This window comes from Rhea pennata, chromosome 1, assembly GCF_028389875.1.
Source record: "Rhea pennata isolate bPtePen1 chromosome 1, bPtePen1.pri, whole genome shotgun sequence".
NCBI classification, from domain to species: Eukaryota; Metazoa; Chordata; class Aves; order Rheiformes; family Rheidae; genus Rhea; species Rhea pennata.
Window position 1 is genome coordinate 117,003,437 of NC_084663.1, and position 22,141 is coordinate 117,025,577.

General features: G+C 40.0%; 1 protein-coding gene across 3 annotated transcripts; it reads left to right on the forward strand.

Moving 5' to 3' along the window:
• The first annotated feature begins 4,382 nt into the window (after positions 1-4,382).
• On the forward strand, positions 4,383-21,742 carry IFNAR2 (interferon alpha and beta receptor subunit 2). 3 transcript variants are annotated; one of them, XM_062598465.1, is made up of 9 exons: positions 4,383-4,482; positions 6,440-6,536; positions 9,822-9,863; positions 10,168-10,300; positions 11,936-12,099; positions 14,636-14,808; positions 16,863-17,025; positions 17,472-17,593; positions 20,358-21,742. In XM_062598465.1, exons 2-9 carry the CDS (start codon positions 6,494-6,496, stop codon positions 21,039-21,041), a joined length of 1,524 nt encoding a protein of 507 aa, XP_062454449.1. In that variant the 5' UTR covers positions 4,383-4,482; positions 6,440-6,493; the 3' UTR covers positions 21,042-21,742. The 3 variants fall into 3 exon arrangements, with proteins under 3 accessions (XP_062454449.1, XP_062454457.1, XP_062454465.1); XM_062598473.1 differs by lacking the exon at positions 4,383-4,482 and adding an exon at positions 9,509-9,708 and having other exon boundaries at positions 6,497-6,536; XM_062598481.1 differs by lacking the exons at positions 4,383-4,482; positions 6,440-6,536 and having other exon boundaries at positions 10,172-10,300.
• Positions 21,743-22,141: the final 399 nt, after the last annotated feature.

Consider the following 22,141-nt stretch of genomic DNA (forward strand, 5'->3'; position numbering starts at 1 on the left):
CTGGGATACCAGCATATTTGGTGTGTGCAATTTCTTCCCTCATTTCTTGAAAGATTAGCATAATACTAACGTCAGAACAGGAGGCCAGGTTCTCCACTTCATTTCTGATCAATCTTACAGACGAATTTCACATGAAGTACAACAGAGGGAGCCATTCTCTACATAAAAACAGCTACTGGAGTTCTCAGTGAGAATTTCATTCCTGGTATTCCTCGCATGCTAAGCATGCCTGTAGCTTTAGCACAATTTTATCTGCATGGGAAATTAAAGATAAAAATACCTGAACTGCCAGAAATGGAGAGGCTTTATACTTTACAGTAGCCAAATCCTTGCTCTTCCTTGTTTGTAACTGCACCTGCTCCCCCATCTGCATCAGGTCAATACCTAAGAGAAAGCACTTTGCTGAGTTCCCCTAGACCTCAGGAATAGCTGGGAGTAGAACTAATATTTCAGCACCTTAGGGCACGCTTACCCTAATCACAGAGAGATCATTATAGGAGGCATATGTGTACACACATACATACATACATATATATATACACACACAAACATACACACACATCTATATATATGTACATACACTCACTCAGGTAGAAACAATAATAATGATAGTAAGACATTTTTTAGCATATTACTTAACATCACAACTTTATGTAGCATTCTGCAGACTTTTTTCAAAACAGTGTTCCCTGTCCTGAAAGATTTAATACTCACTTTACGTAAAGACAGGTAAAGGAATGGGAAGAAAGGAAACAGTATTAACCAAATACAAGTCTTTATGCAGCACTAAAATCAGTAAAAAACATAGATTTTTTTTTAGAGTGCTGACAAACGCAAAAATAATGGGTTTAGATACATACAGTAAGCTTTGGGGTTCAAATAAGGAAATAGTTTCCTTATTACAAAATAAACAACTGTTTTCTGCAAGAGAGACATAATCCCAACAATGAAGAACGATTCTGAGGCAAGTAAGAAAGAAAAAACACCCTGCAAGGAGGAAGAGAGCAGAACACACACATTAACAGATTCCACGTTTTAACTTAAGGAAAGGATCGACTGTTCTTCAGGTAATTCAGCAACACTGCAGTGCAAGGATAGCTATCACCCAAGAGAACAATTCAGTTCTAGGTACTTTTTGTTAGTCTTAGTGAAAAGAATAAACCAGTAGCCATGGAAAGGAAAAAGCAAAGGCGAAGAAAAAAAATCATCTCCTAAAGTTAAAAAAATCAGTGACAAGGGAGATCATAGAGTTGACTCTGATCATGGGCAAAGGATAACACAGGTATCACCAGAAGACTGATAGAGCAGGCTGCAATTTTATTATAACAAATCTAAAGCCAAGCATTCTCAGCATCCAGTGCATGGATGTAAACAGTTCCTTGTAGCCACTAGCTGGGGATGTGTAAACATGGAACCTGGCCCACTGGAGCTGCCACTACACCTTTATCCAAAGGCTTTCTTGCAAAACCTTTCAAGGTTTACATGTTTTTCTTGGAAATCCCTCAGGGGCAGGGAGAGGTCTGGTCCTTTCACAAAGGCCCTATTTGTCACCTATTCCCATATGTTTCACCTCTGTGGCTAGACTTTAGCTATTATGCCACACAAGTTCTTACCTCTTAGGGCTTCTACCATGCTAAACTGGAACAATCTTACATTTTACTTTTTCCCCAAGCCACCTGCTGATACTATGATCAAGGCAAAATTAGCAGAGCACTCCATGGCCAATGTTACTCCTCTCTGCAAATTTTTTCTCTCCTTTCCTTTACAAATATTAGCAAAAAATAATCTTCTATACTATAATTTCCTTTTTGCTGGTTTTCTCACTACAAGATAGGTAGGCAAGAAGGTGAATTAGTACCTGTATCTGAAGTTATAAAAGTAAAAATGCTGACCTCTGGGTGAACTATAGCTTATGAACTGTTTCCTCTCCTTTTGCACACATCATTTTTTTCCTCCTCACAACTCTCTTTCTCCATACAATAAACCAGTGACTTATTAGCTTCAACCGTCCTGTACCTAGGCCAGACAAAATGTTTATTGTCACTGACCAAGTAACAGCATTACCACTGGCTGGGGTAAAAAGTTGAGGATCTTACTTTTTGTTATATTTATAGTTTTAAAGAAGTGAAAAGGCACACAGTTATCAGAAAAAAAGGGAGGAGGAAATGGGTGAAGAGAAAAAAAATGTAAAGTGAGCAGCTAAATTTCAGTCTTCAGCACAAATTGCTGAGAGACCATGAGAAGAGTGAAAGTCATCTAATATGCAGGGAAGGACAACAGACTTGTGGAACTTCTGCAAAGATGGCAGGAAACTAGAAAGAGGGTTCACTAAAAATAATGCTGAAAAAAAAGCAGTTAACAGTAAAAAAAAAAAAAAAAAAAAGAAGGGAAAGAGGTCACAGGTAAAACAGTCCTGAGGGAAAAAAATGAACGCTAAGGGGTAAGTGAAGCAACAACAAAACAGAAATTAGAGTTTAGAAGACTTTTATGTTCGGAGATGTATGAAGCTAAGGGCACAGTACTACTACTACTACTGCAGCCGAACTGACCTGATTGTAATTCAGATTCTCATTCCAATTTTCATTCCAGACTGTGCTTCCAGGTAAACACGCTGTCCTTCAAAGAATTCCTTTAGAACTGAGATTTTCCAGCTTTGCATATCTGAGGGCCCTTCAAAACAAGAAACCAAGGAACAGAAATAAAGATGCCATATGTAATACTGGCCCTCTCAGACAAACTCATCTGGAAACATACAGTGAATTTAACCCTTTTGTAGCATCTAGTCAGAAACTGGAACTTTTCCAGTTTGTGTCAGAACCCCAGTATGACACCAAGCCTGAAGGAGCAGGATGGTTCCTCCTGTGTGAAGGCAGTGCTGATAACCATGTTGAGTTCGTCAAGATAAAGGAAGTTCATTTTATTCTGGCCTTGAGTAGAATAGATACAGGAATTTCTGCTGGCCATAACCTTTCTCATACAATTAAGTATTGTGGAACCAGGCCAAGAGCAAATAAAGCAGGTGTAAGAAATAAGTTCAACTAAAGGACATGGTGAGGAAGACTATCGACGACCACCAGAGGACCCAGAAGACCACCTGAGGGCGGGAATGCACATGTATCAAAGACATTTACATATGCTAATGAAGTTCTTGGATAAGTAATGAATATGTTGATGAATTCCTGGAAAAATGATGAATATGTATGCATTAGCTGTATTTAATCTCGAAAGCTAGATGCCTCAGCACACACATAAGGTGAAGAGATCCCCTGTGTGTCCGGCGCCATCACAATAAAGAATGCCTGCTTTCTACCACTCCAAAATCGAGTGTTAGAGAGTTTGATTTGCCGATTTATGGTAACAAGCAGGCCTTGCTGGCCCTGCCCACACTCATCTGGGACCCCTGTACATAACCCTGCCCAGCCCCAGCCCTATCTCAGCCCTGCTCAGGACCCCACAGTGGGGCCAGCTCCAGCCCCGCCACAGCCCAGCCCCACAACCCCAACCAGGCAGCAGTGTGACACCCCCAGGGCTGGGGCTGTCTCTGGGGACCGGCACCCTAGAGAGGCCCCACCAGCAGCCCCCAACCACCCCGGAGCCTCTGGCTTGCACAGTGTCCTGACAGTTTGCATCTTGGATCCAAGATTATTTCTGTGTGAAGTAAGACAGAGAAAAGCTGCCCCGACTACTTCTAAGCCATGGGTTAAAGCCAAGTATATATCCTATTCAGAAAGTTTGAACAAGCCTTAAAAGACAGCGTTTGGAAATCTCAGATTCGCTTTACCTTATGTAGCTGAAGGAGATGGAGAACGACCTCTTCTGGGCCACCAAGTAACGCTCAAAATTGCAAGCGTCACCGTGAGCAGAGACCAAGGCACTGGCAGGTTTCCCTGGGGAGGCTGCAGGTGGGATGGGACACGACCGCTCACCAGGCCTGGTTAGTGCCTCAGATAGGTACCAAAATCCTCTATGGAACATCCCTCACTTTATTTTAGCCACCAGAAAGTACATCGTTATGGAAAACACTTATCAAACAGTGTATCAGCGGTAGCACACTTCACACGCATACGAAGAGAGAACGTCCCCCTACGAGAAAAACCACCACGGCCGCGGGGCGGCGAACCTAAACAAACACCAAATCCGCGTGTGCGGGGGCAGCTCCGCCTGCCACCGCCCGCCACCTACCCCGACCCCGACCCCGGGGGCTGCCGCTGCCCCCCGCCGCGCCTCCAACCGCCCTAACGGGCGCCCCCAACCGCCCTAACGGCTCCCCGCAACGGCCCCCCGCCGCGCTGCCGGCTTCCGGCAGGGGGGGGGGGAAGGGAGGGTAAGGAAGGGGGCGGGGCCTGGCGCCCGCCTGGCCCCACAGCGCCCCCTCGGCCATTTTGGCTTGGCTGGCGCTGCTGGGCGGTGGCTGCGGCTCGGGTCTGATGGAGGGGCTGCGGGGAGCCGCGTCTGCGGCGCGGAGCCGCTGCCTGCAGCTAGGTACGGCCGGGGAGACGTGCTGTCCGGCGCGGTTGCGGCGGGGCGGTGGAGCGGCTGCCTCCGGGCAGCCGGGGCGGAGGCGGTTGCCACGGGTGGGGGGGGGAGGACGGCGGTTTTGTGCGCCACAGGCGGCCCCAGGGCTCGGGGCAGCTGCCGGGGCCGGTGGGGTGGCCGAGCTGAGCGGGCAGCCGCGGTGTGCTGCCCCCTCTCCGCGGCGAGGGGCGGTCTCCGGGGGCGCCAGGCAGCCGGGAGGGGCTTCCTGGCGAGCCCCCGTCCTCTCGGAGCGCCCCGCTGCGCGCCGCGCGGAGGTCGAGGTCTCCGTACGGGCAGGACGCGTTGGGTAGCGGCGAGCGGCTTGGTGCGGAGGGCCGGCCGCCTTCCCGGGGCGGGCTTTCGGCCGGAGGCGGCCGGGGCGCGCTGAAACCGGGCGCTGGAGGAGGGTTGTATGAGCGAGCGCGGAGCTGACTGTCGGAATCGGCCCTGAGGCGCGTTGTGGCGAGCTTGGGTGCGGGGAGATGTATTGGCTCAAATCCGTGAGGAAAAGCACACCCCAGTGCGCTCTGGCAGAGCTTTTCGTCGTTAGGTTTAAGTGCTTTTTCGCTGAGCCCACTGCCGTGCTGGGGAGGCACAAAGTAGTTGAGCAGCCTGTTGGTACCTTTTAACGCTGCGTATCCGGCAGTGGTACCTCCAGGGCCCTGTCCAGCTCACTGCTGGCTCCGTTTGGGAAACGGATTTGTGGTTAACGGAGGTAACTTGGCTTTTTTTTTTTTTTTTTTTTTTTTTTTTTTTTTTAAGACTAAATAATTTCGGGATCCTTAGAACTGACTTAGCCCAAGTCCCGCTGCAAAGCCAGGAACAGAGCGCAGGTGTAACCTTGCAATCCGCTGCGTGATCCTCTGGTTCACACTGCTTCAGCAGTAAAGCTAACCCATACATCCCGTTACCTGTGCAGATTTAGTACGTTCCTCCACTGACTTCTCTACCTGAAACGTTTCTTGCAGTCTTGCTGCTTCTCGAAAGGTATTCAAATAAGCAGATTTCTATAAATAAACATGCCATCTGCTTGTTTCAGTGATAGATCATTTTGAGGTACGTACGTGCGCCGCTCAGTAGTTAGTCATACAGGAATGCTTCAAATCCTACAGGAAGGAACTAACATGGGCAGATACCTATGGTACTATATATGGAGTAGTTTGATATATCTTGGAGTTAATTGCAAGATTTTAAGCAGAAAAATATTTTGTGAAGTGAATTCAGGAACCTCAAAGTTTTCGCCACGGAGAGATCATTTTGAACAGCCTGAAGGATCAGATCCTACAAGTATAACTCTGCTTTTTAAAGTGACTATGAAAATAATACTGTAAGGCTTTAGTTTTCTATGTGGCTTCTGAACAAAGCTTGCTACCTTGTAGAGAGTAAAAAGGGATTTTTTTTCATTCCTTTTTTTTTTGTAATCTGTATGCTTCACCTAAATAAGAAAGTCATTTTTTTTCTGTCTCATTCACTAGTGCCAGAACTAAGTGGGCTTGATTAAATATTTAGTTAAAATTGGTGACGTAATCACTTTCCAGCTCAAATAAAGCCAAATAGTCATTATTTTTTTATTGTATTTATCATGTTGGATTCAGTGGCATAGAGTTTTCAGATGCTGTCTTCATGCAAAATCAGTACAAATAATCAGGAAATGTTTTGTGCATTTATTTGAAACGATAACAGTGCTTTCCACGTGAAAAAAAGGAAAAATGCTATTATCATAAAATTACGTGTCTAAACTGGCTGCCCTGTAATGTAATGGCAGTAACAGTGCTGTTCAGTACCCTTTCAGTGCTGTTGTCCCCACACGCACGCATGCTGAAGCGGTGAAAATAACTCTTTGTATATAGACCTCATTTCACTTGCAAGTTGTTCACTAATACAATTTGCTGAATCTGATTGTTGTTGTTTAATGTATTTGCAGGTATAGAAGCAAAATGTGTATTTCATAACAAGTAGGTTATATTTCTTAATCATAATGGCAACACTGATGAGTGGACCACTGCACTTCTATGAACTTGGTAAGTTACTTGTAATTTTATATTGTAAGAAAAGTACTATTGCTGATTTTTCATTATTGCCTTTTCTGAGTTACTGAACTGTGATTCTAGCATGCTATTATACAGCTGTCCCTGGAATATTTTATCGAATCAAGATTCCACTGTATTCTATATATTCTGACCTATAAATAAACCCGTTTTCCCTTCAGAAAAAGAATGCTTTAAAACAACTTACTACTTTCCCTACATTTCCAGTAGACTTTCAGTTGGATATTTTGTTTTTCATTTCTTGGGTATGTGTGTTCCCCTCCCCCGGACACTCTGGTTTCCAGATTAATAGGCACAACAAACATAGATTACAGCTGAAACAACAAACTTAGTGGGAAATTATCCTGATAGAACTATTTAATTCTGTAAAAAGGACAAAAGACTTCCCTGTTTAGTTTACAATCTTTTTTTTTCCTCCAGTCCATTGTTTCCCACAGTTATTTGGTCTATAGTGTTTCTTCTTTCTGCTTGTGTTCCTTATGTAAGAGTCTGACTTACTCAGTTTTTACAACTCCAACTGTTCTTGTTAGCCTTATTTGTTGAAACAAAGTTACTGAACTATTTTGAACTCTAAATGAACTAAACTTGATTTTGAAAGGGAGAAGTATTTAAAATTCACAAAGGAGGAGAGATAAGATCTTGTGAACAGGAATTCCTTCAACAAGACAGCTGACGACTGGCAAGGTAGCTGGGTTAAAAGAGAACAGCAAAAAATGCTCCTTCTAAACCAAAGAGTTTGCTCTAAGGAAGTGTATCATTAGTAGAGTCTGTACACTGACAATGTTTATTTGTATAATGGTAATATCTTTGATGTGCTAGAGGCTGTGTGCCTGTTGAGGAAAAGGGAGAATTCCTACCATCATGACTATAAAGCTGAGCTTGTGTTCAGGTGAAGAATAATAACTGTTACAGTACAGTGCTGTGTTTTTCATTCTGCCTAGGCCTTTTTTTCTAGACAGGTGATCTGTTACTATCACGGAAGAAATAGATTGTTCCACTTCTGTTAACTGTACTTCTGTAAGGGTGTATTTATTATTTGATAATAATGTAGAGGAACAGAAGACATGCAAGAGGATATCTGTGGTTTAAATAACTCATCTCTCAAGCCTCAGTGTGTCATCTGTGTGAACATATGTTTGCTGCATGTACAACTCATTTGAGTTGGTTAATCTCTGGATGCTGGGAGCATAGTTTAATACTTGTGAGACTAATGTCCTGAGAGCTAGATTTGTAAGAGGCACTTGGTTTGCAAAATCCAAATGGTTTCAACAAAGTTAGGTGCATTTATATATGCTTCTGTGTGTGCCCACTGCTAATTAACGAGTCAGGATTTTTAAGACACTTCTCTGCAGCCATAACAATATTTATTTAAGTGAAGATATTTATTTAAATAAATAAGAAATGCTTCCTCTTGTCTTCCAGTTCTTTACAAAAATAGAGAACGAATTCAAAATAACTGCTTTTATGCGTTAGGAAAATTCTCCCTGTGTGTCTGGAGCAGAACACCTGGGATGTCTGACCCACAACTGTTCTGAATACCCTCTAATTTAGCAAGAAAGTGTATTGTGCCATGTTTCACATGCTCCCAGCCATTATTTGTAGATTTCCAGAAAGGTCTGGCGTTTGTGGTGTGGGGTTTTTTTTGTTTGTTTGTTTTTGTTTTGTTTTTTGTTTTTTGTTTTTTTTTTAAGTCTCGGACTTCTTTTATCTTTTCAGGATCTTTCTTATTGTGGCACATCTTATTGATGCAGGAAAGAGTAGTTGTGTGGCACCCAAGAGCCTTGGTCATGGACCACTACTAGTGCTATTGTGCTAGTTGCTGCACAAATGTAAAATCTGAAAGACATTCCCTGAGGTACAGGAGCTACCATTCTAGCCAAGATCAGGAGAATAATTAAAAAAAAAAAAAAAAAAAAAAAAAGTCAACAGTGGCATCAGGTCAGCAGTGTTGTGGATATTTTCTTATTATTGGGATAGAGGGTTAGTTGTTGTGACCAGAAGGCATGAGAAGGCATGCTTGTTTGCAGTTAAACTAATGACTTCTCTGGTCCACTGAGGGTAGGAGTTAGTATCTCATCAGCAAGAACAGAGACAAAGGATAGGCCACAAAACCTTGAAAATGAAAACCAGAAGTTTGTATTTGTCATGCTCAGCGGTGGGAAGTAAACCAGAGTACCTCAAGAAAAACTTAGAATGGTCAAAACAATAGTTAAAAGAATGACTTGAAACAACACTGAACAGACATGAATAACACAAGACTGGATTAGTCAAGCCCAGTGAAAAAGGATGAAGTGAGAATCTGGATGAAAAGCTAGTCTCTTATGAGTGTTTTATATATATATATATATATGTGTGTGTGTGTATAAAAAAGGGTGGGGGTGAGGGAAGGACTCTAGATGTCAGGATCTGAGAGAAGACTGAGATCAAGAGGATGCTCAGACTGTAGGCCTGACTGACAGGCTGAACGTGGCCTTAATTGTGGCCATTAACACAAGAAGTGTGAGAGTGTCACAGTGTCCATTTGTTTTTGTTTCTTTTACAGGCAGAGAATAGAGTGGAAGAAAGTTAGAAGCACCCACAGGGGAATGGGGGAATGTTACAGAAATGGGTCATGAACTTTACCTTGGAAAGGAGAGGCAACTGGAATAGAGAGTGTTAAGAGTTAGTTGACTGAAAACAGTGAATTATATCCTGAAGTTCTTAAGCTACTGCACTGAAGATTCCCCACATTCAGCAAAGGACATCTGTGAAAATGATTGTCATATTCTTAAGCTGTGATATTTATCTTTTTCCAGATCAGTTTTAAGATTCTTGTCCTGACTTAACATGGTGTTTAATAGCAGAGTAAGCTACCTGAGATGCGGTTAGAACTCTCTTAAGATAATATTTGATAAGTACTTCTTAATTAAGTTTGTTCAAACTGAGACTTCAGCCTCTTATACTAGGGATCAGCATGAGCCTGAAAAACAGTGCAGTTATCAAAGAACTGGCCGCTAGGGGGGCGTGATCCGACAACTGATTGGAGAGGGACATCCACGCTCTGGAGAATGGAAGAAAGAGCAGAGAAAAGGAGGAAGACGTTAAAGAGAGAACCCAGCCACACACAAAGTTAAGGGGCTACAGAAGCACTTCCATTGAGAGAATAGTTAGTATTGTCTCTAACTGTTGCAAATTAATATTGCCAGTAATAAATTAGTATGTCTCATGAGTCAGATATTGTAGACATACAGTGCACTAATACATAGTTTCATTTTCCAGTGTGCATCAGCATTCTGTCTACAGCTTGTTACAGCTTGCCTGGTAAGAGTTCTTACTGTGTTTCAAATATATTTCCTAATGCTTTATAAAAAGATTTGCATGTGCTTATCAGGCATCGTTTTAAAACTTTTTGCCTTTTGAAGGAAGAACTTCGTACAGATAAAGCAGAACAGGATAGTCTTTGCATTGGTTGCTATTGTGCTGAACTCAATGCTATTCTGTAGTTGCTTTATTTTGGGGCTGATAATAGGCTGCTTTAGTGGGATTTATTGATTAGAATTGATGCATTCTTGCATTTGCTTGTCATTCCTCTTCATGTCATATGTTTAACTTTTTTTCTGTTTAGAAAGATTTGTGAGAGGACCACCTCACAATCTACAAATGAAATCTCAAAATTTCCAGCACATTTTGTCCTGGCAGGCAGGAACTAATCTAACTGTACCAATACATTATCGTGTCCTGTACACTGCAGACCGCAGGTATGTCTGATTTTACTGTATAATTAGCTATACCTCACTTAAGCTTGCTGCATATTCACGCTGTAGCAAATTGTGTCATTGAAAAGAAGCAATTGCAAAAAAATCCAGAGACATTTGCACTCAGATTTATTAATAACTTCTTTACTTCTTTTTGCACTCTGTTCTTTGTCATCATTTGAAATGACTGTACCTTAACAAATAGATTGCACTAGGTCTACTGGAGGAGTCTTCAGGAGCACTAAGAACTGACTGACCTTTGCTCAGCTGAACTGTTCTTTTGGAAACAGAGTTTTGCCAAGGTGTCTAGTTGTAAAGGTGGCTGGTAGATGTTTTGTAGCTACAAAATTGTTCAAGAGTAGCTCTTTTGTTTGTAGATATGACATGTGGCTAGCTTTTAGGGCTGAGCTCCTGGAGACTTGCAAGGTAACCAGGAGTGCTGGTTATAGGAGTAAATGAGCCACTGAGGCTGCTGAGGTCAGCCCTGCTGGTTGCCCTGGTACTCACCTGCATGTTCTAGCTGACATGGAGTGATGGGGTTTTGGGGAGCCATTTCCCCCCTATATCACCGCCATTCCCGGAGCTTACCCTGCTTTTGTCTTCCTGAAGGATGTGGTTTTGTGACTCTTGGACATATGAAGATTTGGGAATGTAGGCTAAGGAGACTGGCCATTTGATATAGAACCAATTTATCTTATTAGTATATTTGATTTCAGTGTCATTTATCCAAAATCTTTATAGGCAGTTTCCTTAATGCTGTACGTCTTCCTTACGTACATAACTGTTCTGGGTCTTTATGACACAACTGCAAGCTGGAAAAGAAAGGCCTGAAAAATAATCATGTTTGAGGTTATGGGTCAAATGCTGTTTTGTGTGTGACTAGTCTGAGGCATGTAAAACAACTTGTATCAGAAGTAACTTTCAAATATATTGTCAGTAGAAAGATTATCCTGGGTTTGAGGGGGTTTTTTGTTTGTTTTTTTTTTCTTTTTTTAATTAATGGTAGTAGAATCTAGGAACTCCAATTTGAATTAGGACCCCTTCATGCAATGCCGTCTAAAAACACACTGATACAGCCGCTGACTAAACAAGTATGCCATTGAAATAAAGAAAACAAAAGACTAACAACAAATCAAGCAAAGTTAGCCTTGTAGTGTAAATGTGGATGAGCAGATGGGTGTTCGAATGACCCAGCATTTGAAAGAGCTTCAGATGTTATTAGCTATTGGTGGAGGGGCTGTCTTGAGGTTGCATCCTTCAAGTTTATCATTACAGAATGTGCAAAGCAGGAAGCAATACTGCTCGTGTTCTGGTCCTCCAGTAGGAATGACAGTGGTGACTTAGGTTGCCCTGGGAACAGAACCAGACAGGTACCACCTACACATTCTCCCTCTGCTCCCCTTATACCTCTTGATCAGCTGAGTTCGATTTTGCTATTTTTAAGGTCTTCATTGAAATAATCTTTCTTGCTTTCCTAGAATGAGTACAATCAAAAATAATTCAGATCTTATTTTTTGCTTATACATTGAGCAAGAACACTGATCTTTTGATCCAGCACATCTGTCAATTTTTGTTTTCTTCAGAAATGCTTTCTTAAAGCAGGTAATAGGTTATTTTGATTTTTATTTCAATTTAAAGGAACTGGAATACTGCTAAAAGATGTTCAAATATTACACAGCTCTTGTGCGATCTGACAGAGGATTTTAAAGATGTTGACCTTCGGTACTTTACAGTAGTTCAGAGCTTCGTAGGAACTGAAGTATTCAATTCTTCTTTACTTGATTTTGGACCATCTACTGAGAGTAAGTTATCTGTCTGCGTTTGTTCATTTTGGTAGTTTTTATTTCTACTTACTTATAAATGATACTCTGCGAACTTTACAGTAAGACACTCCAAGGTAATATGGTTGCTATCTTTATTCCTTTATGTGAGAGAATGTGAGTTGATATATCATCTAGTGCATAACAGAACATAAGATATACAGACAGCTTTCTGAAATGTGTGGCTAAAGTGGTTCTGATAAATGGGCAACATTCTTGGTTTGGGGAAAAAACAAAAAACAACATATATGCTTATATATGTATGAAAAAATGTATGTGCATGTACGTATGTAGGAAATAGTATCATGTTGAGCATTCACAAGCACAAAGTAAAAGTCACTAATTGTGTAAGATGTTTAAAGCAGTATTTTTTATTATTATTTAAGATTCTGTGTCTTCAAGTAGTCAGTGTTAGGAATTAAAATATGTCCATACTAGATGTTGGGGGAAGAGGTTTATCCGCTTGTTCATCAGTTTACTTTTTTCCTTTTATTTGCTTCTACAAGAAGATGCTTACGTCTTTTCATGCCAGAGGTGGCCTCAACCTGAAGCTCTGCTTCTGGAATTCAGATTTGAAGTAAGATTAAAAAAAGATAAAGGAATGTCTCTTTGGAGAGCTCAGTAGTTAGTGGTGTGCTGAGACTAAAGCTACTGATAATAGACGGTTTCTGTAGCTTTATACCAATCCAGCTCACTTGGTTTGAAAAAGTTAGAGAAGTAACTTCCATTGAAGGTAATGGGTGTACTCTCCAATTGGTGGACTACAGGGGAGAAATAGCGAGTTTGTTATGTCTTAATTCAACAGTGGTAGCTACCATTATATCCACCTCTGATCCCAAAAATGTTGGAAAAAAAATGGAGAGAATTAGGAGAATAGCCCCCCCAAAACCCTAAAGGATTTGTAAACATCTGTCAGAGGTGGAAGTCCTTCAACAATTAGTTTAATAAAGAAAAGGATCAGAAAGTGCCTTGGCCTCTGGTTAATGTGCTAGCAGGCTTTTTCAGTCTAGCAAACAAGGCATAACAGCGTATCCTGACTGGAAGCTAGACAAATTTGAGGTAGAAACAAGAGACGTGTTTTGAGTTGACCAGTGGAACAAAATACCAGGTGATCTGGCTGGTTCTCCATCAATGACAATTTGTAAACTTAAAGTGGGATGCTTTTCTGGAAGTTCTCTAGGTCAAATCATAAGCAACTGAGTCAAGTTCTGTAACGTGTTTTTTAGGACATGGGACGTCATGAACCCAGTAGTCTTTTTTTGTTTCATAATGACTGAATAGGTAGGAGACTATCCTGAGTTATTTCCTATGGGGAGTAGTTCACATCTGCTTTAAAATAGTGAGAGTGGATTTAGTCCTGTTGAGAAATGGATTTGAGCAAAAAGATATGTTTTCCAGAGAGAGTCAGGATAACAATTGCAACCAAGTTCAAGCTAGTATTGAAAGGAAGTAGTTAGTTTGGAACTGTATTGAACAATATATGCTTTTCTGTTTGAGGTTTGATGAAAACTTGCATTTTTTGTAGATATGAAGCTTTTTTTTTTAAAAAAAAAAAATCCAGGTGAAACCTCTTCCCTTCCTACCCAGTTTTATGAACAGAAATAATTACCCAATGTATGTTACTCTTTGAATTTTGCAGAGCTTGGTGAATCAGTCTCCACCTTGATCAAAACTCAGGTGCTTCTGGGAAAATGGAAGTGAAATGTAAATTTAAAGTGTCCAAGGGTGTTTTTATCTTCCCTCCCCCAACTGTGCTATGAAGAAATATATGGTTCTGGAGGTAGTTTGTTCCTGTAATATTTTGAACTCCTAATTCTTTCCTCTGTTGGAGGAAAGAAGACTGTAGGCTTGATCCAGTATGGTAGTTTCTCTGATCTTGATGACTCTATAGTTTTGGAAAAAGGAGATAAAGAGTGTGTATGGCTTCCCCAAAACATGGATGTTCTGAGGAACTGAACTTTATTTTGAAGTCAAAGGCAATCGCACAGAAGTGTGGTGGCATTTAATTAGGTTCTCTGTCCTGCTCTTACTAGTTTTTAGTCTTTGGAGCTCAGCTGTCAAAGTGTTGCAACATGTAGCCTTTCTTGCAACCATATGAATTGGGCCGCACACTAATGAACTTCTACAGAGATCCCTTCCAGAGAATGACTATATGATGATGACTGTTCAGAAAGTAGTTATCTTTTTCTGTACATTAACCTCAGCTTTCCTCTCAAAAAGATAAAAAGCTCAGATTTCTGTAGGACCCAAGACAAAGTGATTGCCTCTGTCAGCTATATCCTTTTTTTTTTTCCCTCCCCTCCACTGCTGAATGACTGCTTCTTTTTGTTTTTAAAACCTATTCACTTGGGAAAATATAGTTTGACCCTGGAACTTATATGCTTCAAGGCCTTCTGGACATTCAACAGCGACATGCTCTAGATTCTGTATACCCATCACAGAAACAAAATCGGTACTAAATGCAAAACATATGTTCTTCCCCACACACACTTCTCTTTTTTTTTTTTTTTTTTAATAGCATTCCTAGGACCACCAGAAGTTAATATAAGTTCCTGTACAAACTGCATGAATATCACTGTAAAGCTGCCAACATCTCACTTGAGAAAAAATGAAAAGCTGCTGTCTTTAATCGATATATACAAAGAGCTCGATTATGAGATAACACTGAAAACACGTGATGGACAGCATAAGGTAAAGAACTTCTGGTTTTATTTGTACTTCAGAGAAGAAAGGAAAACAAAGTATAAAATGGCCCTAGTAGTTAGCAGGCTCACAGAAGCGAATAATACATGAATAGAAAGTACTTAGAAAACAAAGAGAGAGCCAACATAATCTGTCAAGAGCAAACTTGGGTTCCTTATGCACCAGGGAAGTAGTCTAGAAAAAGAATGCTGTTTGCCCTGTATCTTTACAGAAGTCAAGCAATCTTGATTTTTACTCTTGGTTTGAGTATTGAACAATAGAGTTAGATAGGCAGGATTATTACTTGATACAATCTTTACAGAATTGAGAAATCATCTTAAAATAATAGCAGATAATTCAGTAAGGAACAATGCAAGGCAGAACGCTTAAGAATAGTGAGCTACGCAGTGAGTAGAGTGGAAACAACTAAATAGGCAGCAGTTTTGCCAGAAAGGATGAGCACATTCTGCAATGTTACAAGCTAGACGTGAGTCAAATGTTGCCAAAAAATGGAGACCACGTCATAGTGGATGTGGAAAGATACCATAGAGAACCTACAGGAAGTCTTTTCTTCACATTCTTAGTGCTTGTAAAGCTCACCTGCAACACTGTGTCCATTCCAAGGTTCAAAAAAGGCACAGACTGATTGTGTGGGATCCTAAAAGGAACAGTGAGGACTTGGGGGGAGGGGGAGATCCTGAACCATGGCTCACCAGGAAATACTGGAAGTATAGGGAGCTGCTTAGTGTAAACAAGCAAAGCATGTTGAGAGGCCCAAGTCTCTTGATGTAAACATTGACTGCAAAGAAAGAAGAAATAAACCTGACTGACTAAACCTTCACTCTGGGACAAAACCCAGCAAACTGAAATTGCAGCAGTGAAGGTTTTAAGTTAAGCATCAAGAGAGATTAATACTGGCACTGGCAAAGCACTGGAATAAAATGCCTAACCAGAGGGCAGACTGCCTGTACTGGCAATTTTGAACAGCAGGTCAGACAGATTAGTACTTTAATCACTCTAGCTCGTTTTGCTATGAGTTACAGAGCTTGTCACACAGCTTGCCTAATATAGAGTTTTTCCCCTGGTTTTTGAATTGGAATATCATTGGCAGTTTCATACGTGTAGAATCTGTGTAAGACTGCTTCAAGGAGGCATATGATGACCAACATCTGGAGACGGAAGGAAATTCTGCTCTTTTTTAATCTTTGATTATATGATGTTTCACAAATAGGCATATGGTGGGCATCTTAACATCAGCTAAAACTAGAGATGAAACTCTTGGCTAGGTAAACCTTCCTATGAAATGTCAGTTTTTGCAGTTTCACATGTTAACAACAATTTGATGCTGAAACATTTAAAAATTTCCCTATACTCTCCATTAGTTTCATCTCCCCCCAGCAATATTGCGTTAGAGCAAGCCTTTCTGTCAGTCAGCCTGTGCACTGAGTACTTTTCAGCAGTATCTAATTGCTAAAATAGGAAAGATTTAATATTGTCTTCTGTAGTGTGAGAATTATTAACCCAGCCCACTTAGTTAAGCTTATGAGCTGAGATGTAATACATGATAAAAAACAATTAAAATACTAAAAGTAGTTCCTTTCCAAGGTTTTGAATCAAGTGCCTAATAATCAGTGAAGATGAATATGTTTGAAGAGTGTAAGAAAACTAGCAATTTCATGGTACTTCTAAATTTTAAAATGTTACTGCATATCTCCATGAAGCAAACGCCCTCCAGATCCTGCAACTGCTTGATGAAATGAATGTTTGCGTGAATACTTCAAGGCTAGAAAAATATGAAAAAGCATTCCCCTCTTTGGGAATGCTTTGGTTTGCTGAATCCAGGGCAAAACTACTGGAAATCCTTATAGATTTTCTTTCTTGCAAACAAAACTGTTCCATTTCAAAGAGCTAATACCCTCAAGTGAAATTTGATTTGTAAGAAGTTTCATTAAGTCAGTGCTAACTACTGCATTATTTCACTGAAATAGCTGTAATGTCTTATCAAGGATTGGGGATCTCTCTTAGGCAAATAGCTGACTTTAAAACATTGTCTTTCATGGCAGAGGCCACGTGAAAAAACGACTTCAGAAATTTTTAGTACGATCATTGAAGATTTGTATCCAAATAGAAATTATTGTGTGTCCGTTATGGTCTCTGCATCTCTAAATAAACTTTCCATCTCGTCACCCTGGAAATGTGTAACTGCAGGCTCTGTAACTCAACAAGGTAATTGTTCTATGATCCAGAATGGATTGTATGACTTGATTTTGTGCAAGCGTTTTGTTTTTATGTAGCAAGATATACAAGTCAATTAATTCTGAAAATAGTAAGAGAGAAAATATTTTCCAAGTGAAAAGCATCTGGGGGATTTGTAAGTAAAATATGAAAACCCTTCCATTGGGGGCTATGCATCTATTGTTAATTCTGCTAAGTGTATGTATCTACACTGACTGCATAAATCGTTATCAAAGATGATATATTTATTTATTTTAATTCTTGAATCTAACCTTGAATTTCATCTTGTTTTCATCTTGTTTCATCTTGGTTTGGATCAGGACCTCTAGATATCCTTTCTAACCAAAATTATTCTGCAATTCTAAATAGCTACGCTGAATGTATAATATGAAATGTGATCATTAGAAACTTCATTCATGATTTTTTTCATCTTGCAGATTATAGTATAGCTACAATCACAGGTGCTGTATGTTTTTCATTGATGGTCGTTGTTGTCGTCATCAGCTGTATGTATGCAGGAGGTTTTTTTCTTCAAAAAAAATCACTTCCACATACCTTGGTATGTATTAATGTTCATATTTAAAAGTTAAACAAGTGCATATAATAACAAATTTGGAGTTAACCGCTTTCAAAGATAATCTGTGGATTACTGAATCTTGTGTATTATGCAGTGTAAATATTTGATCTTTTTCAAAAACATTTTTGCTACTTCTGGAATAAGTTAGTGTGTAAGTTGTAGTGACAGGGAGACTCCCCAGCCTAACTTTAAAAGAACTCTTTACAGCAGCCAAATGCAGGCTAGACCCCACAGCAGAGTATCCAACATGGAATAACTGACCCCTTCTTTGAAAATTAGCTTATATGTCAATCCTTGCCACAGAGGACAGATGTCTTCCACTATCTGAGCCAGAGCAATAATTCCAAATCAAAACCATTCCAGTTCTTGGGTGAAGTACATAGGGAGAAAACCTAATCACTAACAGCGTTGCTAAAGGTACTCTGAAAACTTGATGTTGGCCGCTCCTTAGCAAAGTGGTTTCTGGTTCATTTTGCCCAGCATAGCTTTACTTCATCTTGCAGCATTGTGCTCCGCTCTAGGAACAAATCTGGTCCCCGCCATGACTGAATAAAACTTTCCATTTATTACACCAAGAACCAGATCATTCCCTGAAGATCTGAGGATAGTTTAACTAGTCCCCTGAGTGCTGGAGTTATAGAAAGGCATTTAAGAGTTCCTGTAACTGAAAGCAAATATTTTAAATTTGCCTCAAGGTTTTTTCTTCACCACATTTCCTTAGGACACTATGCTAAAAAGACAAAGTACCTTTAAGTCCCAGTCTGTTTGAGCAACTAATCCTGTAGAGAAGCATAAATATGGCCTAGAACTGAGATGTTTGGCCTGTGAGGCTCATGAATTTGCAAAAGATGGTTCAGTAACTTAAGCAGATCTGGAGAAACAAAGAGCCAGTATAAGTGGTCTAAGGTATTTCTTCTGGAGCTATGCTTCTTGCTTATTGTCCACAAAAGGAGACAAGGAGAGCATCTGAAAAGTACTAAAATAACAGTTCAGTAGCCTGGTAAGAAAGCAAGATTTGGATGATGTTTGCAAAGAAGTTGTTGGAAATGGTCCCACATGCAGCATGTAAGAACTTACTCTCAGTTCACATTGACAAGGAGACAAAGGACAGATCATCAAAGACTCCTGTAGAGATGAGATTTTGCTTTGAGGAAGCAATCTTCAAACACTTTCTCAGGAAGCCTGTCTACTTTGTAAACATCAGCAGTAGCTTTTGAGTCAAAGGAACCATCCTCTTTAGTGAAAACAGATATACCTAGGAGGTCCCCAACTTGTTAAGCTTCACATGTACCTCATGTTATAGATTGGGGTACAGTTATCTGCAGATATTTTTCTGGCAGGCAAGTTATCGTATTTGTTACTTCAAGAAACGTTACGCAGTGGAGTTGAGCACCACTCCTCTGTGTGGCCTAATGGCCAGCTTCCTTCTCCAGGCTCAGTTATAATTTCTTACTGTATTTTATTGTGAACAGGAGGTAATGGAAAACTTTAACAGGAAAAAAAAAAAGGAAATTTATATGCAAATTATCTCTACAGGAATATAGAGGTAATGTAGTTTCTCAGGATTGTGATCAGGCTGTCATAATATACTTGAATATTGAAGCTGGGTAAAAACAAAAGACAGAAGAAAAGAAACAATCTAGCTTTGGAAGAACAGTTACTTGTGGGGGGGTCACATACACAAGGTGAGCAGTGGCATTTGGAAGGTACCTTCAGATTTAGAATACGTTCTAATTGCTGTACTATTTGGTCAGGTGTAGTGATTGGCTAAAGTGCATGATTAGGGAAGAACAGTTAAGTTAATGAAGAAAGGAAGATAATGGTAACAAATCTCTTTTTTTTTCTGGTATTTTGAATAAAATAATTTGTTCTGTGAGTGTGTCATGTTTTAACACTTGAAGAAGTCATTATTTACTGAAGTTAATTTCCAATTAATTTCAGGCAAGAATATGATGCCTGGGGTCTCATTTCTATCCACTTCTTGGCTTTCTTCTTCTTTCTCTATAGTCTGTGATTTCTCTCGCATTTTGTTCTTTGAGTTTTTTTGTTTCCTTGTTTTTTACATAAGCCTTTACCATTTTCTACAAACACAGCTAGAGCAGATTGGTGTCAACTTTTTCTAAGACTTTTTTTTCCCCCCTCTGTTCTTAAATTTACCTTGCTATCCCTAAGAGTGCTCAGTGTGACTCTGCCAAGTTGCTTCTAAGGTTAATCTTTAATTTTCAGCATTATTTTTGTCCAGTGCTTCAGCTGTCAGTAATCATCAGACAAGTGGCCAGTAAAACAAAGAAAATGGGTTTTAGGATGTTACCCAGGTCATTGCTTCAAATGGTAACTTTCTAATGGACATTGAAATCTTTACTCATGTAAGGCTCCTCTTCTTTGGCATGGTAATTATAAGAGGTAGTAGAGAATTGCAAGATTCACCTCAAGTCCAAGATGTATTTATGAAATGAGCTTTTAGTCTCAGGTATCTCAAAAGTGAGAATTAAAACACTTTGTGTCTGATGCTGCTTGGTACTAGCAGTCACTTCTGTGTGCGTGCGCCTTGATTTATAGTGCAGGGTTTTATGTTTACAGGAATAGAGAAGACAGAATAACTCTAGATGCTTTGAGCTTTGCAGAAAAGGCCAAAAACATGGTACAGAGAACCATTTGTTTGATAACCTCACGTTTATAGGTACTTTTTCATAGTTTGATGTGCATGTAAATTTGTTTCTTTTTTTAATTCGCCTTGTTCTTTTAGGTATTCACCAATACATTTGCCTATTCACCCTTTACATTTGAATCTGAAGAAATAACCTTTGTAGAGGTAACTTTTAAAGAGGTTAAAAAAAAGGCAAAGGAACATAGTGGCTATGGCAGTGATGAAGATGACGACGATGACAGTGGAAGCGATACCGGGAGTAATCATGACTATGCAAGGCGTGATATCTTCAGTCGAGCGCCTTTTTCCTCTGACACGTCAAATGCATTTCTGCAGTGCTCTACGGACAGTACTTGTGAAGACAGCAGCAGTCAGGCAAGTCAAAATCTAGACACTGACCTAGAAGATTTCAAAGAGGAAGAAATGAACATTGAAGAAGGTAAAGGTGCAAGTACAGAGTTACTAAATCCTTTCTCTGAGGTAAATTGTACCTCTTCTGGATCAAGGAATAGTGCTTGCTTTACCATAAACTTAAAAACTGTGCTGCTGGGAACCTCTGAAGAGAACATAGATAGTTCTACTGCTCTCCTCTCTTCCGAGAAAGATAAAGTTGACTGGCAAGATTCCGATGCTTTTGAATCAAAACTCCTTGATGACACAGGAACCATGCAGAAACCACTCTGTCATAACATCTCTCGTGAATGGCAACATTCTTCTGGTTCTGATGAAAGTGATTCGTCAGACTCAGATACGGACCAAAAAACTGAATACATAAGAAGATGAATAAGTGAGAACCACTATTTTATAGCATACAAATATATATTGTCCTCTCTGTCTGTTTCTAGACTGAATACAGATTTGATCTTTCTCTTTCTTTTTTTTTTTTTTTTAACATTCTTGAAAGTATATGTCTGTATATTGAAAATAAGTGAAACTCACTTTTAACAAATATTACTGTGGTATCTTCAGGTATGGTCCAGGTTGTATAATCTGGAGAGAAACCCAGATGACTGTTCAGATGCAGAGATGTGGCAGAGATACAGAGCAGTTATTGTATTTTGCGTTTGATAGTGCTTACGAGGAGTTTATAGTATAGGAAGAGGTGAGTGGCTGGTCTCTTAACCAGACCTTCTGACTATCTGTGTTAGAAAGAACAGTAATATAGAAGGAATCTCTGCTGTTAATTCTTAGCTTTTTTTTTTTTGGGGGGGGGGGTGAAATCTGTTTTGCCAGATGGACTGTAGACATCAAGGTATGTATTGACTGTATTCAAGTCAACAAAGTGATTTCTGCATGAGTGTGTGCAGAGAAAGCTGATCTGAAATCGCAGAGAGGAAGGTAAAAATACTCAGATGCTTACAAAAAGATTGTCCTGAATAGGAATCAAGGCATTATATAAACCTTTTTTTAAAGTTTTTATAATTTTGTACAGTTAATGTATACTACATTTTTTAATGACATAAAGGTATTTTAAGAAACAGTTACTGCAGTGTAAAGTTATTCTATAACACTTGTGCTTTGTGAAAATTCATAGACAAAGGTATGAAAAACCTGTAGCCTATGTGATGTGAATTTTCCTTTGACTTTGGCTTCTGCATACCTTGGAAAAGCTACCAGAGTTAGCCTACTGAGAAGTTATTCCTTACGGTAAGGCTTTTAGATGACAGGTAGCCAAGAAACCGGCTCTTTGCACCCTCTGAAGCTCTGCTTAGATGTTACTTTCCTGCCCACGGGTTGTTTCTGGCTGACACGGCTGGCAGTCATCGTTTCATCTGGATAGCCGAGAGTGATTTCTATCTATTGTACTACTTCTAAGAACTAAATAGATGCAAGTACCTGACACCTTGGATCGTTACAAAGTAAACGTTTGCAGATTTGCACGT